This window comes from Cotesia glomerata, linkage group LG3 (assembly GCF_020080835.1).
Source record: "Cotesia glomerata isolate CgM1 linkage group LG3, MPM_Cglom_v2.3, whole genome shotgun sequence".
Classification (NCBI taxonomy): Eukaryota; Metazoa; Arthropoda; class Insecta; order Hymenoptera; family Braconidae; genus Cotesia; species Cotesia glomerata.
In genome coordinates, this window is record NC_058160.1 from 19,409,197 (window position 1) to 19,423,858 (window position 14,662).

Genomic DNA, 14,662 nt, shown 5'->3' on the forward strand with positions numbered 1-14,662 from the left:
TTATTTATTTAAATGAAAGTACTGATTAACTATCTCTTACCGTAAATTCTCACTTTAACATAAATTGTTTATTGTTTTTCTTAATTAAAAAGATTTTCATTATTATAATTACTTAATAAATTAATATTACACATTGAAGATAGTTAAGTAAATAATCGTGACAAAAACTAATTAGTCAATATTTATTTATTTTGTGTAGTAGTAAGTTTCTTTGAACAAAAAATTACCTGTAAAAAAATTACTGAACTATGAATAATATTATTATTGTTGTTGTTATTATCATTTCAGAAAAGTTCTAGACTTTATAGAAGAGTTTCATGTAGGAAATCAAGATTCAAAGATTTATTAAGTAAACATACATTTCATTATCATGTCTGAAATTATGTATATTTCTTCACGGCCATGTATAAGTATTTTTTACTTCAATTATCACATGATATTTTAAAATTATAGAGCTATGTCAAAATGAAAAAAACGTGTGCGCAATTCGGAGGAGAAGAGATGAATCGCCAATTATTTACTGATGTATGTAAGGGTTTGTCAGAATACGCAAAAAGTTCATTACAAAATCTTAAATCATTGACTTATGACTTTCATGACGTTTCTGTGATAGACACCTTACAAATCCAAAGACAAAAGAATGTTAAATACATCGCTGTCTTTTTAACCTTAATTATATTATATATCCTCTGATGAAACCTGAATTGAATTCGTGGATTTCTTTTAGCGAATAACTGAATCGTGTATAGATAAAACCAAGGATCAATATTATTCAATTAAGAAAGAAATTATGATCATGTCATAAGGCTACTATTTTTAAAAAAGTAAACAGAAGATCGATTTCTCAAGCATTCAGATTGAATAAAAAAATCTTAAATAGCGTTAATATTCACTCGTTTACTCATCACTTACCTTCTAAATTTCCATCTATTTTCGAGCTCAAATTTAAGTAAAAACATCATTAAAACGGTTGACCTTACAGATCTTCAAATTTTACCTATTACCACGCTTTTGAGCTTTTTGAGCTAAAAAACATGGTTTTACAGCTATTTTGAGCTCTTCAAGCTTGTATTCAGTAAAACACTTCTTAGAAGAAATTTGACTGCAATAGCTTTCAGACAAATCAATCAATTTTTGTGTGCTTGACTGCATTTAGCGCAGTTTAGAAAATTTTATTCAAATTATATTAAAAAAAAAAAAACTTTTTTTTTATAATTAAATATCTCAAAATATTGCTTCAAATACAAAATCGATTGATTGAGAAATTTTAAAGTTATATTAAAAAAACGTTTTTTTCGAAATTAAAAAAAAAAAAAATATTTTTTAAACTGATAAAATTAATTTTATTTTGATTTTATCTTAACTTTTTTCGTCTAAAATCGATCCCAACTGAGTCAAAAAAAGTAAAAACTACATCAAATGGTATGAAAATTTTACACTCATCGAAATAAGTAAACAAGTCAAGATTAACAGGGATTTAATTTAAATTTTAAATCAAAATTAAGTTTTATTTTCGACCCGGGCTGTTTTCAGTTTTTATAATGCACTAGAATTGAATTTGCACGCGCAAGCGCGCGCCTCATATTTATTATCATGATATAGGGTAGATGTACCGTTTGTGGCCATTTTGAGATTTATAACTAAATATTAAATGTTTAGTTATTTTTATTGTATCACGTAGTTTATTTTAGGATTTTTTGATATGTTGGCAATGCTGTGAACTCTTCTCTTTAGTCGTTACGCGTATTGTGTAATAAAAAATAATTCAAAACATTTCTGGACGTGTGGTGTATCTGAGAAATTTCATCGATTTCTAATAAGTATCTGCAGAACGACCCTGGTAAGTAAATTAGTGATATTTGTCGAAAATAATATTCTTTGAATATTTTTTATTTATACTATTGAAATAGCTTAAAATTAGATAAAAAAACATTAATTTACTAAAACTAACCTAAAATATTAATAAAATAACCCATGGCCACAACTGGTACAACAAAAACATACAAGCGCTACTTTTGGTCATGCCATGACCACAAGTGGTGCATGTATTTTCCAATTTTGGCCATCATATTTATTTGCTTGACAACTTGAGTTACTCGCGTGTATATTATGTAGTTATTAATTTTAAAATAATTAATAAAAGATTTTAATCATTAAACTAATAATTAATTCTTTAATTTTGTATATTTTAGAAATTAAAATGCCATCGAAAATAAAAAAGAAGACCGTGGAGAAAATTCCAAAGTCTTCTCAAGCGACAATCAGCAAACCTAAAAGGACGTTTTTTAAGTATCCTGAAGCTGATTTAAAAAAGGCTTTAGAGTTAATCAAAAGTGGAACTGCTATTACATCGGCATTTAAACAATATAATATTTAGTCCGGTTAATTTAGACCAAAAAATGAGAGTGAAGTTACATAAAGTCCCAACAAGCTGAATTTCGGTGAAATTGTTCAAAATATAATTATAAACAATGTCTAGAAGTTCCCCATCATTCCCCTGTAAGGAAAAAAATTTAATTCAAGGTCAAAGGTCAAAAAAATTATTTCGCGATTTTCAGCAAAACGGTAAGTTTTATCATAAAAGTACCTCAGACAAAAATTATAGATCATAAAATTATCTATAAAAAATGTATCAATACTTTTTTTCTTACGAGCCACCGTTTCTGAGATATAACGATTCAAAAAGTTATAAAAGTTGTTATCGTCATAATATGCATGAGTACGCCACGTATATACATCTAGAGTTGTAATATTTTATATAATATATATATATATTATATATTAAATGTTTAAATATTTTTCTATCGGTCATTGTAACTTATACTTACAATATAAAATATACATAAGTTTTAACTACAAGAATATCAGGTAAAATGAAATCCAGTCCCTTAATCTTTAAGCCAGTGTAACTTCGAGACATCTGTCTGATACAGACTTATACAAATGACGGTGTAGTAGGCTACAGTAAAATAAATGTTAAAGATTTTGTTTATGGAACTGAAATAGTATCGTTTCTCAAAAAAGTTGATGTAGTATGGTTTTATGGAAAATGAAAAAATGAGTCTTTACCCGGTTGGAATGGTTTTATTGAACGTTTAACAAATAATCATACGAATTATTCTAAATCTCAAATTTCATTTTTACCATTTATTCACCAACCAACCAGTAACTATAATACTATCTATACGACTTTACTTTGTGCATTAGAGAATGCAAAACGGTATGGCCACACTGTATGCATCGTGACTTTCGACCAGCCCCTGTATGCTAAAGCTCGAGAAATTGTATCAGCCGCACCTCAGCGCTCTGAATTATCAAAAATCATCATCAGACTTGGAGGATTTCATTTACTGATGTCTTTTATGGGAGCAATTGGTCATATTATGCAAGGAAGCGGCGTGAAAGAAGTACTAGCAGAGATCTATGCGTCAAAATCATTAGAAAAAATGCTGAATGGTCATGCTTACGCAAGAGCTGTTCGAGCTCATACACTACTTCAGCTTACTTTGGCAATTATAATATTAAAAGAAGTTGAAATGAATGACATAATGGATGCAGATCTAATCGTAAATATCGAGCATATATTAGGTAATACTCTTTCATACAATGATATTGAAAATGACGATGAAGTATCTGGAGCTTTACTTGATAAATTTAATCAAAAACTAAAAGAATATGAGGAACGAGGACCAACTGAAAAACTTTGGATTCAATATTTTTGTATGGTTTCCATTGCTAAAAAATTCCTAAGAGCTGAGCGTATGGGGGATTGGAAAGCTCATTTAAACTGCGTCAAAGAAATGCTTCCTTATTTTCACGCGTCTGGACATTTTCCTTATGCTAAATCTGCACACCTTTACTTGCAGGATATGGAACAATTACAGAATTTGATTGATCCTGAAGTTTACGAAAAGTTTTCAGGAGGATTTTTTACAGTTAGACGTTTAGACAAATTAAGTTGTGGAACTTCACCGTACATGGTAATCGAGCAATCTATGATGAAAGCTATGAAGACAGATGGAGGTATTGCTCGAGGGAGAAGTACAAAAGAGAGCGTCATCAGTAAATGGGTTTATAGTATGCATGCTATGAATACAGTTTGTGACAAATTAGAAGATATCGCTAATGTTAGGATGGATACGACCGAGCAGCATGTTGATGCAAGTGATTCACGAGTAAAAAAAGATGCTAGAGACATACGAAGACTTTTAGAGTGGTTCTCAACGCATGATCCTTTTCCAGAGGTTAACAAAATTGTTTCTATTGCGAGTGGTGTCGTTGGTGACGATAAAATTAATTGTTATAAAGCTCGTGAAGTTGGACTTGCTTCTATGGCAAAAATGACAGGACTGACATTTAATAATATTAAATTAAAACGCGCTGATAAAGTTGTTCCTCTCTTAGCTATGACTAGTTCCATAAAAGTTCATGAAGAAAAAGTACCTATTGACCCTGTATTATTGTTCCAACGCATGAGTATTACTGCAGCATTTCAAGATAAAATTGAAAAATATTTTGAATATGAATTAGCTCCCTACCTTTTATCGTTATTTGATGACATCGGGATGCGTAAAACACAGAAATCTACCATTTACGATTGTTTTGAAAAAGTAAATATTGATATTAACAACACTAATGCGACATACATCATTGACGGAGGATACTTACTACACCGCGTTGTGTGGGATAGCGAAGAAACATTCAACGTTATCTTGGATAAATACGTTCAGTATGTACGTCGACATTTTGGTCCCAGAGTTACTGTCGTATTTGATGGCTATGATGATTGCACGAGAAATATCAAAGCTGCAGAACAACGTCGTCGAACTTTAGCAACATCTTCATCTTCTGATATTTTATTTGATGAACTTATGACCGTCCCAACCAGTCAACAGAAATTTCTTACAAATACCCACAACAAGTCTCGGTTCATTTCAATGTTGAAAGAAAAGTTTACGGCTGAAAATATATTGGTAAAACAAGCTAATAATGATGCTGATGTATTGATTATTGAAACAGCAATAGAGCAATTCAATTTGACAAATACAACTATTGTTGTTGGTGAAGATGTTGACTTACTTGTATTACTCACTGCTCGAACGCCAACTGAAAAAACTATTTTTTTCTTAAAACCAGGAAAAGCTCAGCATCAATCAGATATATATTCATCAAAAAGTTTATTTACTTTAGTAAAGTGTAAAGATCATGTACTATTTTTACACGCAATAACTGGCTGTGATACGACATCTGCATTTTACAGGAGGGGTAAAACAGCAGTTTTCAAAATGTTTGAAAAACAAGATTTAATTCAATGGGCTGAAGTTTTTAAAAAGAGTAATTCAACTCAACAAGAAGTTATTACCAACGGCATCCGCTTTCTTCTTTCTATGTACGGAGCTCCTAAAAAAACTACCTGTTTAGATAAGCATCGATATGCATGTTTCGTTAAAAATACTAAAAATAAAAAACAAGTTCAATTAGCTTGTCTTCCTCCAACCTCAGTTGCTGCTCACCAACATCTTTTTCGAATATATTACCAAGTTCAAGTGTGGCTTGGTTATCAGCTAGACCCTACAGACTGGGGTTGGAAGTTGGTCAACAATATATTAGAGCCAGTTCAAACTTTACTTCCACCTGCGCCGGAAAAACTGCTGAACACTATTTTTTGCAACTGCAAAAAGGGATGCAGTGCTAAATGTGGTTGCAAAAAAGTCGGACTGTCTTGTTCTTTGGCATGCACAAATTGTCAAGGCTGGTCGTGCTCTAATATTGAATCACAAACAATGGAGGATTCGTTTGACTCCGACGAAGTATCATGCGATACATCGCTATTGACGCAATTTACTTGCATCCAAAATGAAGATGAAGAAGAAGCAGGAGAAGAAGAACAAGAATTTGAAACTTACGAATAAGACGAATAAACTTCAACACTTTTTTTTCATTTACATTGCTTTTATCTTTCCCAATCTTTGAAAATTTCCGTTATTTTGCAATAGTTTGACATTAAACAGGATCACAACTGACCCGTGGAGTAGGCCTACTGGGGAAACCACGTTAAAAAAAACGCGCTAAGTACACTACCTCATAGGTGGCGTGGAAACGTGTGCATATTATGACGATAGCAACTTTTATAACTTTTTGAATCGTTATATCTCAGAAACGGTGGCTCGTAAGAAAAAAAGTATTGATACATTTTTTTATAGATAATTTTATGATCTACAATTTTTGTCTGAGGTACTTTTATGATAAAACTTACCGTTTTGCTGAAAATCGCGAAAAACTCATTTTTTTGACCTTTGACCTTGAATTAAATTTTTTCCTTACAGGGGAATGATGGGGAACTTCTAGACATTGTTTATAATTATGTTTTGAACAACTTCACAGAAATTCAGCTTGTTGGGACTTTATGTAACTTCGAATGTCTAAATTGACCGGACTAATTCCTAGAATGACATTGCGTAATAAGCTGAAAGGAAGAGCTCCAGAATCTTCAGGTCGCGTGGGTCCGGAATCTGTACTTGGTCATCATATCGAAGAAAAATTGGAAGAGTGGTTGTTAGGGACTAGTAAGATGGGTTTTCCGATAAATAAGGATTTTTTGATACACTCTGTGAAACAATTAGTGGAAGCAGAAGAGATGAAAAATCCGTTTAAAAACAAAATCCCTGGAAGAAAGTGGTTTGAAGGTTTCCTTAAACGTCATCCACGCGTTGGACAAAAAAGAGCTGAACATCTTTGCAAGGTTCGGGCAGTTGTCACTGAGAGTAGTATACGTTCTTGATTTTCGCATGTAGCCGAAGAGCTTGGTGAAGATATTAAAATTCTTGAAGATCCTAGACGGGTTTTTGATATGGATGAAACAGCAATACATCTTGCGCCAAAGGGTGGTCTTGTTTTGGCCGAAAGAGGAAAGGCTGTCTACGATGTAGCTGGTAATGAGAAAAAAAATGTAACGACATTGTTTAATGTTAATGCTGCTGGAGAGTTTGCACCCCCATTAAAAATATTCAAATACGAACGATTACCGAAGATTTGTGTTGATTCTGCTTCAAAGAATTGGGGGATAGGGAAATCGGAAAACGGATGGATGACTAGTGAAGCTTTTTATGAATACTTTCCAAATGTTTTTTATCCATTTCTTCAAGAGAGTGAAATTGAACTCCCAGTGATTGTATTCTTAGATGGTCATGTCTCTCACATGTCGATCCATCTAAGTAAGTTCTGTAAAGAGAAACAAATTATCCTGTACTGTTTCCCACCACACGCAACACATATTCTTCAGCCACTCGATGTATCTTTTTTTTCCCGTTAAAACAACGGTGGAAGAATTTGGTCCGTAATTGGCGAATCGAAAATAATGGTGCTGATGTGCAAAAACATAATGTTCCAGCTTTTTTGTCAAAGCTCATCAATGAAGAAAATTTTGTTAATGTTATTAAGAGTGGATTTAAAGCTTGTAGTCTACTGTCCCCACTACGAAACTTTTCTGGAAGTAATTGCCAAACTCAATTTTTTTTTGTTTTAATGTAAAAAAATTCAAGGAATCCAATGGTGCAATTTGCACGCAAATTTGAGTTGCCGATTTTTTTTTATTTATAAAAAACTGTTGCAAAAAATGTTTCAGCTGACTTTAATCAATTTGTACGGAAATACTTTTTCCGTGGAGTTGTTTAAACGTTAATAATGAAAAAGTTCAATGTTTTCTGAATCTATTGGTCACAAATTTTCCATAAAATCATTCATTGTTAATAACAAAATAATACAATTAAAAAAAAAAATACTTGCCTAACAGGTGAGCTTGTTACCGACACAGTCTGCGCAGCTCTTGAGTGGGCAAAGTTGCGCGCGCATAGAATTGTGTTCCAACAATTAGTTAACCTCCGATTCATTACATTACGAATATTTGTAGATGCTGTATTCTTTATACGAGTTAGTGTTATATTTTAATTATTGTAAAAATAAACGAATATGGAATCGACAAGCCCATTGAATTCTACCGCCCCTGAAAATGTTAATCCGACATATATAATATACATTTTTATTATTTATTATTTAGATAATAATTTTTGAAAAACACAATTATTTTAATGAATTAAAAAAAAAATTTATTGATAATGTTATTTGTCATACGCCGTGATAATTCAAACGGACCCAGCGGCGCGCGCAACTTTCCCCACTCAAGAGCTGCGCAGACTGTGTCGGTAACAAGCTCACCTGTTAGGCAAGTATTTTTTTTTTTAATTGTATTATTTTGTTATTAACAATGAATGTTTTTATGGAAAATTTGTGACCAATAGATTCAGAGAACATTGAACTTTTTTATTATTAACGTTTAAACAACTCCACGGAAAAAGTATTTCCGTACAAATTGATTAAAGTCAGCTGAAACATTTTTTGCAACAGTTTTTTATAAATAAAAAAAAAATCGGCAACTCATATTTGCGTGCAAATTGCACCATTGGATTCCTTGAATTTTTTTACATTAAAACAAAAAAAAATTGAGTTTGGTAATTACTTCCAGAAAAGTTTCGTAGTGGGGACAGTAGACTATTGGGGCATATGCCCATTCGATGCTGACGCAGTTGATTACACTAAATGCGTTGAGATGAAAGAATTTCAAAATGATCACAATATTTTTAACGAATCTGATTCACAAAAATCATCACAAGTTTCATCTCATTGACAATTCGTTGAAAGTAAAATTGATGCAGAAGTTTTACAACGATTCAAGAACGCAAGAGCCGCAGGCATTGGTTGGGAAGCTGATGATAAAAACGAGCTTTGTATGATCTTTGGGTCAAGGCTGTAGAAGATGATAAAAATGTTGATAATGAACTGCAATCTTCATCGTGCCTCACTCTCGCGTCTAAAGATCTCAATCCTTCGATTCCCAATGACAACGACATTATTGAATTTCCGTTTCCTGAATTTTCAGAGCCTATTCTTGATGAAGGTGAGTATATGATTAGACAAAACAAAAATTTAAACACTTCCTAATGTTAATCGGTTTTTAGTGTCTTTCCATTGGTTTTTTAATTTAATTTTAAAATCATGTTTTAATTTAATTTTGTTTTTTATTCTTTTTTAGTCGATGAACAATTGGAATCCTTGATCTCTCACAGTCCTAACCAAAATTCAGATTTTGGAGTTCCTTTTTTACTTGAACCTCCTATCCCTTTAGATATTGATAATCATTCTACCAGTGTTAGACCAATTCTTCCTTCCAGTGATAACGCTATCCAATCATCACCTGTTATTATTGAGGTAACAAAACCTGATGCTGTTTCTTCTGTTAGCACGGAAAATGTATCTAATCCTAATACTATAACAATGCGTCGAAAATCATTAGACGAAGTCATAAATGAAATAGTTATGTGGCCTAAGTCTAAAAAACAGTCATCAAAGCGCAAACGTGCAGTTGAACATTTGCCTTCAGTAATAACAGCTGATAAGTGGATAGAAATTATGGAAGCTAAAGAAAAGAAAAAAATGACAAAGAAGAAGAAAAAAAAATTGAAAGAGAAGAGAGAATTGAAAAAAATAAAAAGATAAAACAAGAGAAATTAGAGGAAAAAACTAGAAAAAAATTAGCTAAAGAATTACCTGCGAAAAAATCTGTAAAACCGCGAAAAATGTCTAAAAATTAACTTAAAGTTCTTTACCTGTAACAGTTTTATTATTTTATGTTCAAATACGTTAAAAATAAATTAATATTTTGCTAATTAATTGAGTAAATATTAATAATATTCCATCCACCAAAAACTTTTATTTATTATGATCACAAGTGGTGCAACCGATGGCCAAAAGTAGTACTTCTATGGCCACTACTGGTGAAACAACAGGTATGATTAATTATTTCTATTTTTTTAAACTAAAGTAAGTTTATAAGGTATTTGCTTTTAATTGTTCGATAACTAATGTATTAAAGATATCACTAATCCATATTACGTTATTATATACTTTACTTAAGTTAATTAAATTCTAAATAAAAAATATGGAATCGCTTAAAGTGGCCACAAACGGTACATCTACCTATTTATGTGTCGTTTATGTATATTATATTCACTTTCAACCAATCAGAATGAGAATAAATATTTTCAACCAATCACATTACGAATAAATTGGTTTCACCTACATTTCATCTCAATTTTATTATGGGATAGAGCTTGCAATATTTGAAAGGAATCCACAGAACTTATATTTTTTGAGAATATAAACTATTTGGTCTTATAGATTTTTTTAATTTTTTTATTTTGAAATAACTTCTAGACCAGTGAACCGATCAATTCTAAAATATAGCCTGCTCTCCTTCCAAGAAAACTTATGCCAAAATTATCAAAATCGTTTAAGGGGTTACATGGATTTACTCCGGGAAAGAAGGCATATTTTCAACAACTTTTTTTTTTACATAAATAATGAAATTTTTAATTTAAACTTTTTGTTAAATTGAAGTTAGATACTAAACATCTTCTGGAATTTTTTTAGAAAAATATTTAAAACTCAGTCATTGCAACGTTTCTTCTGGAGACCTCTACGAAAAAAGGTGCTTTTGCGTTGACAGCATAACTTAAGACAGGATCATGTGAAATCAAAAAACTAAATTGGGTCTTTTATGCAATACCTGAAACTAGAATCTGGACGAAGGAAAAAAACAAAAAATTGAAATTTGCACCACATTTTGATCTTTTAAAATTTAGTTGCGGTTTGAAAAAAAAAGTCTTTCGTTCAAGTACATGTCGAAGACTAATGCCAAATTTCATCAAGATCGGTTCAGTAGTTTTCGAGAAATCTTGACAACCGACTTAGAAAACAGAATTTCAAGTAAAATATTTTACGAGATTTCTCTATGAATTTATGAAATATCCGAAGATTTAAATATGTTCAGGCTTGATTAGGCTTGTTCATGTTTGGTCATGCCTGCGTTCATGCATGGTCAAGTCTGAAGCGTTAAATACGTATATTTATATTTCTTATGTCGAAATTATAACCTTTTGTCAATTCTTTTTTTGTATTTGTAATTTTAATGATCTCTACTTTTTCAATTCTATGATGATTTATTCTATCAACTGATGACTCAGAACTTCTTTCATTGATTTATCTTCTGAGTGTACGAGAAAAAATATCTACATATTTTCATACACATATGATTGTACATAGGATTATACATAAATATATATTGGAGCTATAAATAATTATATATGATTATAAATGAAGATATTTGAAATTATATAAAGTTTAAAATTATATCATCAAAATTTACGCGATCAAACTTGAAGGGAATTTTTCTTTTGTATATAGAATAATATTTTAATGGAGGAACAAAAAAAACAATTAGTATTTAACGTTTTAGACCTGGCCATGCATGAACGCATGATCAGACATGAACAGGCATGACCATACATGAACAAGCCTGGTCATGCCTGAACGTAATGAAATCTTCAGGTATGATCATGTCTATTCACGCCTAATCAGTCACGGTCAGGCCTGAAATATATAACGCCTCAGACATGAGCAGGCATGTTCATGTCTACTTTCAGACTTGGTCATACATGAACAGACATGGTCATGTCTGAACATTTTTTCCCGGGTAGTTCATAGAAAAATTCCGTAAAAAAGAAAACTAAGTTTTTCCAGAATTTTTTAATTTTTCGGGCCACTTTTGTAGAATTTTTTGTTCATAAACGCATAAATTGAACTCATACGAACAAATAAAAAAAGTTTGCAAAATCCAAAAATGCACGCCTCATGACGCTCATTCATTTCTTAAGAAAAAAATTAATTGTGTAATTGATTAAAAAAAAAAAAAATTATAATTAAGTAATTTCTTACAGAGTATTTTTTATTTTTTTTTTTAAACATCACCGCTCTTTTTTCTTGTCATATGCGCACGCAGTCTAAAAAAATCTAGCTTGATCAAGTGGCGCCATAGTTTTCACGTGACAAATAATAGTCTAGTCAACAAGTTCAAAAACGTGTTAAATAGAAATAAAGTTCCTAAAAATATGTGCGATAGCTCATTCGATTCGGAATGACGTCTAGAAAAATGTTTTAAAGTTGTTATATTAACTTTATAAAAATTGCGATTGTTATTAACAAAATAAAAGATAAAAAGGTATTTGTCTTTCGTTAATAACTTTTAAAATAATAATATTTAAGGAATTTTTGAAAAAAGATCCTGAAGAAGGAAAATTTCAATAAAAGTCTCAACTCCCGAAATATCTCATATTTATAATTTTTTTTAACGCTGGAAATAGGGCTCCGCGACGTTACGGCAGGGCGCGCCGTCTAAAAGCCGGTATATCACCTAAAATAATTTTTGTAATATTAAATAACAATTTAAAAATTTGGTAATATGAATAGTTTTTAATATCTGAGACGCTTGAACGAAAAAAACCTCAGTGAAAAAAATTTTTTGTCGATTATTCAAAGTTACACTATTGTTAATTAACTAATTTTTTCAATCTCTATTTTTATAAATTACGGCATAAAAGTTTAAATAATTGGTCTATAAATTTTTCGCTTCGTGGAGCTCTTCTTATTTAGGTACTTAATGAAGTTATGCAAAAAAATTTATTAAAGTTTATTATTTTGTTAATAATAATTTTTAAATATTAACTAAAAATGAAATTTCTAAAATTGTTATCAAAATAATTTTTTTTGGTAATATCTTATTGTATTTTTGCATCTAAGGTATTAATTAACATTGGAAAAAACATTTTACGTCATTTGTTAGAAATTATTTATAAACAAATAGACTATTTTAGGATTTAAAAATTTTTACTATCTTATTGCATAGGTGAAATGATGATTTTTAAAAAAAATTTTTATAAATAAATGCTTATAACAACTGATAAATAATAGCTACAGAATCGATTTTGAATTCATTTTTATGAATAATTAAAAATCATCATTGATAACCTTTTCAATAGAAAATGAAATAAATGTTCTTTACCGTATTGTAAATAGTTTAAAATTGTTATAACAATTTATAAACTTGAATAATTATGTAACCGTTATATTTTTTCGAAAACTTGAAAATATTTACAAAAACAACCATATATATGAATAATACAAAAAATTTTTTTCTATTCTTTCATATATATGGTTGTTTTTGTAATTTTTTCAAGTTTTCGAAAAAAAATATAACGGTTAATATTATTTGTTTATAACAAATTGTTAAGTTAATAAACAATTAAATTATTTACAAAAAAAAATTTATTTCTCTGTTTTTCTATTGAAAAGCGTCAATGATGATTTTTAAGAATAAAATAATTTCTTAACTAATTATTTAGACAGTTTAAATATAAAAAAAACGATTACAAACAATAAAAAAATTTATTTAAGAAAAAAATTTTTTTTTAAAAATCATCATTTCACCTATGCAATAAGATAGTAAAAAAAAATTTTTTTTAAATCCTAAAATAGTCTATTTGTTTATAAACAATTTCTAACAAATGACGTAAAAATGTTTTTTCCAATGTTAATTAATACCTATATTAGATGCAAAAACAGCAATAATAAGATATTACCAAAAAAAAATTATTTTGATAACATTTTTTAGAAATTTCATTTTTAGTTAATTTAAAAAAATTATTATTAACAAAATAATAAACTTTAATAAATTTTTTTTGCATAACTTCATTAAGTACCTAAATAAGAAGAGCTCCACGAAGCGAAAAATTTATAGACCAATTATTTAAACTTTTATGCCGTAATTTATAAAAATAGAGATTGGAAAAAAATTAGTTAATTAACAATAGTGTAACTTTTTGAATAATCGACAAAAAAATTTTTTTTCACCGAGGTTTTTTTCGTTCAAGCGTCTAGATTACACCATATTTTATTCAAATTTTTAAATTGTTATTTAATATTAAAAAAAAATTATTTTAGGTGATATACCGGCTTTTTAGACGGCGCGCCTATGCCGTAACGCTCTCGCGGAGCACTATTTCCAGCGTTAAAAAAAAATTATAAATAATATAGATAGAGTTTCGGGAGTCGGGACTTTTTTATTGGAAATTTTCCCCTCTTTCAGGATCTTTTTTCAAAATTCCTTAAATATCATTATTTTAAAATTTATTAACGAAAAACTAAATACCTTTTTTTTTATCTTATTTTGTTAATAACAATCGCAATTTTTTATGTGCTAATATACCCTTAAAAAACATTTTTCTAGACGTCATTCCGAATCGAACGAGCTATCGCACATATTTTTAGGAGCTTTATTTCTATTTAACACGTTTTTGAACTTGTTGACTAGACTATAAGAAAAGTTCATTTGGCTTTGTACGGTTGTATCGTAGTGAATTTTAATAAAAATTCAATTAAAAAATAAATACGTAAACTAGGCCACTGATATGAAATACGGACCCAGTTCATCGAATTCTTAAACTAATAAAAAGGTCTGGTCTTGAAATATCAATTTGTTCGGGAGTAATCGTTGGTACATCCAAAATGGGGTGACATCCGGACGTCCACGTAAAATTTTTTTCAAAATAGCAACATGAAATGATTTTAGAAAGTAAAAGATGGTTTAATTTAAGTGTTTTTTCGGTGTACATCTACTTATATCATTGTATAAGTGTAATATGGTTGTGATAGAGACATTTAAAGATCACAAAATTGCTTGACCTTGACGAGTCGAGTATATATATATATATAT

The 14,662-nt window shown here is 29.9% G+C and overlaps 1 protein-coding gene across 1 annotated transcript; it reads left to right on the forward strand.

The window, feature by feature from the left end:
* The first annotated feature begins 2,821 nt into the window (after positions 1 to 2,821).
* Positions 2,822 to 9,482, forward strand: LOC123261518. The gene is made up of 2 exons (XM_044723152.1): positions 2,822 to 8,953; positions 9,089 to 9,482. Exon 1 carries the CDS (start codon positions 3,354 to 3,356, stop codon positions 5,910 to 5,912), a length of 2,559 nt encoding a protein of 852 aa, XP_044579087.1. The 5' UTR covers positions 2,822 to 3,353; the 3' UTR covers positions 5,913 to 8,953; positions 9,089 to 9,482.
* Positions 9,483 to 14,662: the final 5,180 nt, after the last annotated feature.

Excerpts from the sequence above, each read along its gene's own strand:
- LOC123261518 (XM_044723152.1), top strand. The coding sequence starts at position 3,354 with ATGTCTTTTATGGGAGCAATTGGTCATATTATGCAAGGAAGCGGCGTG.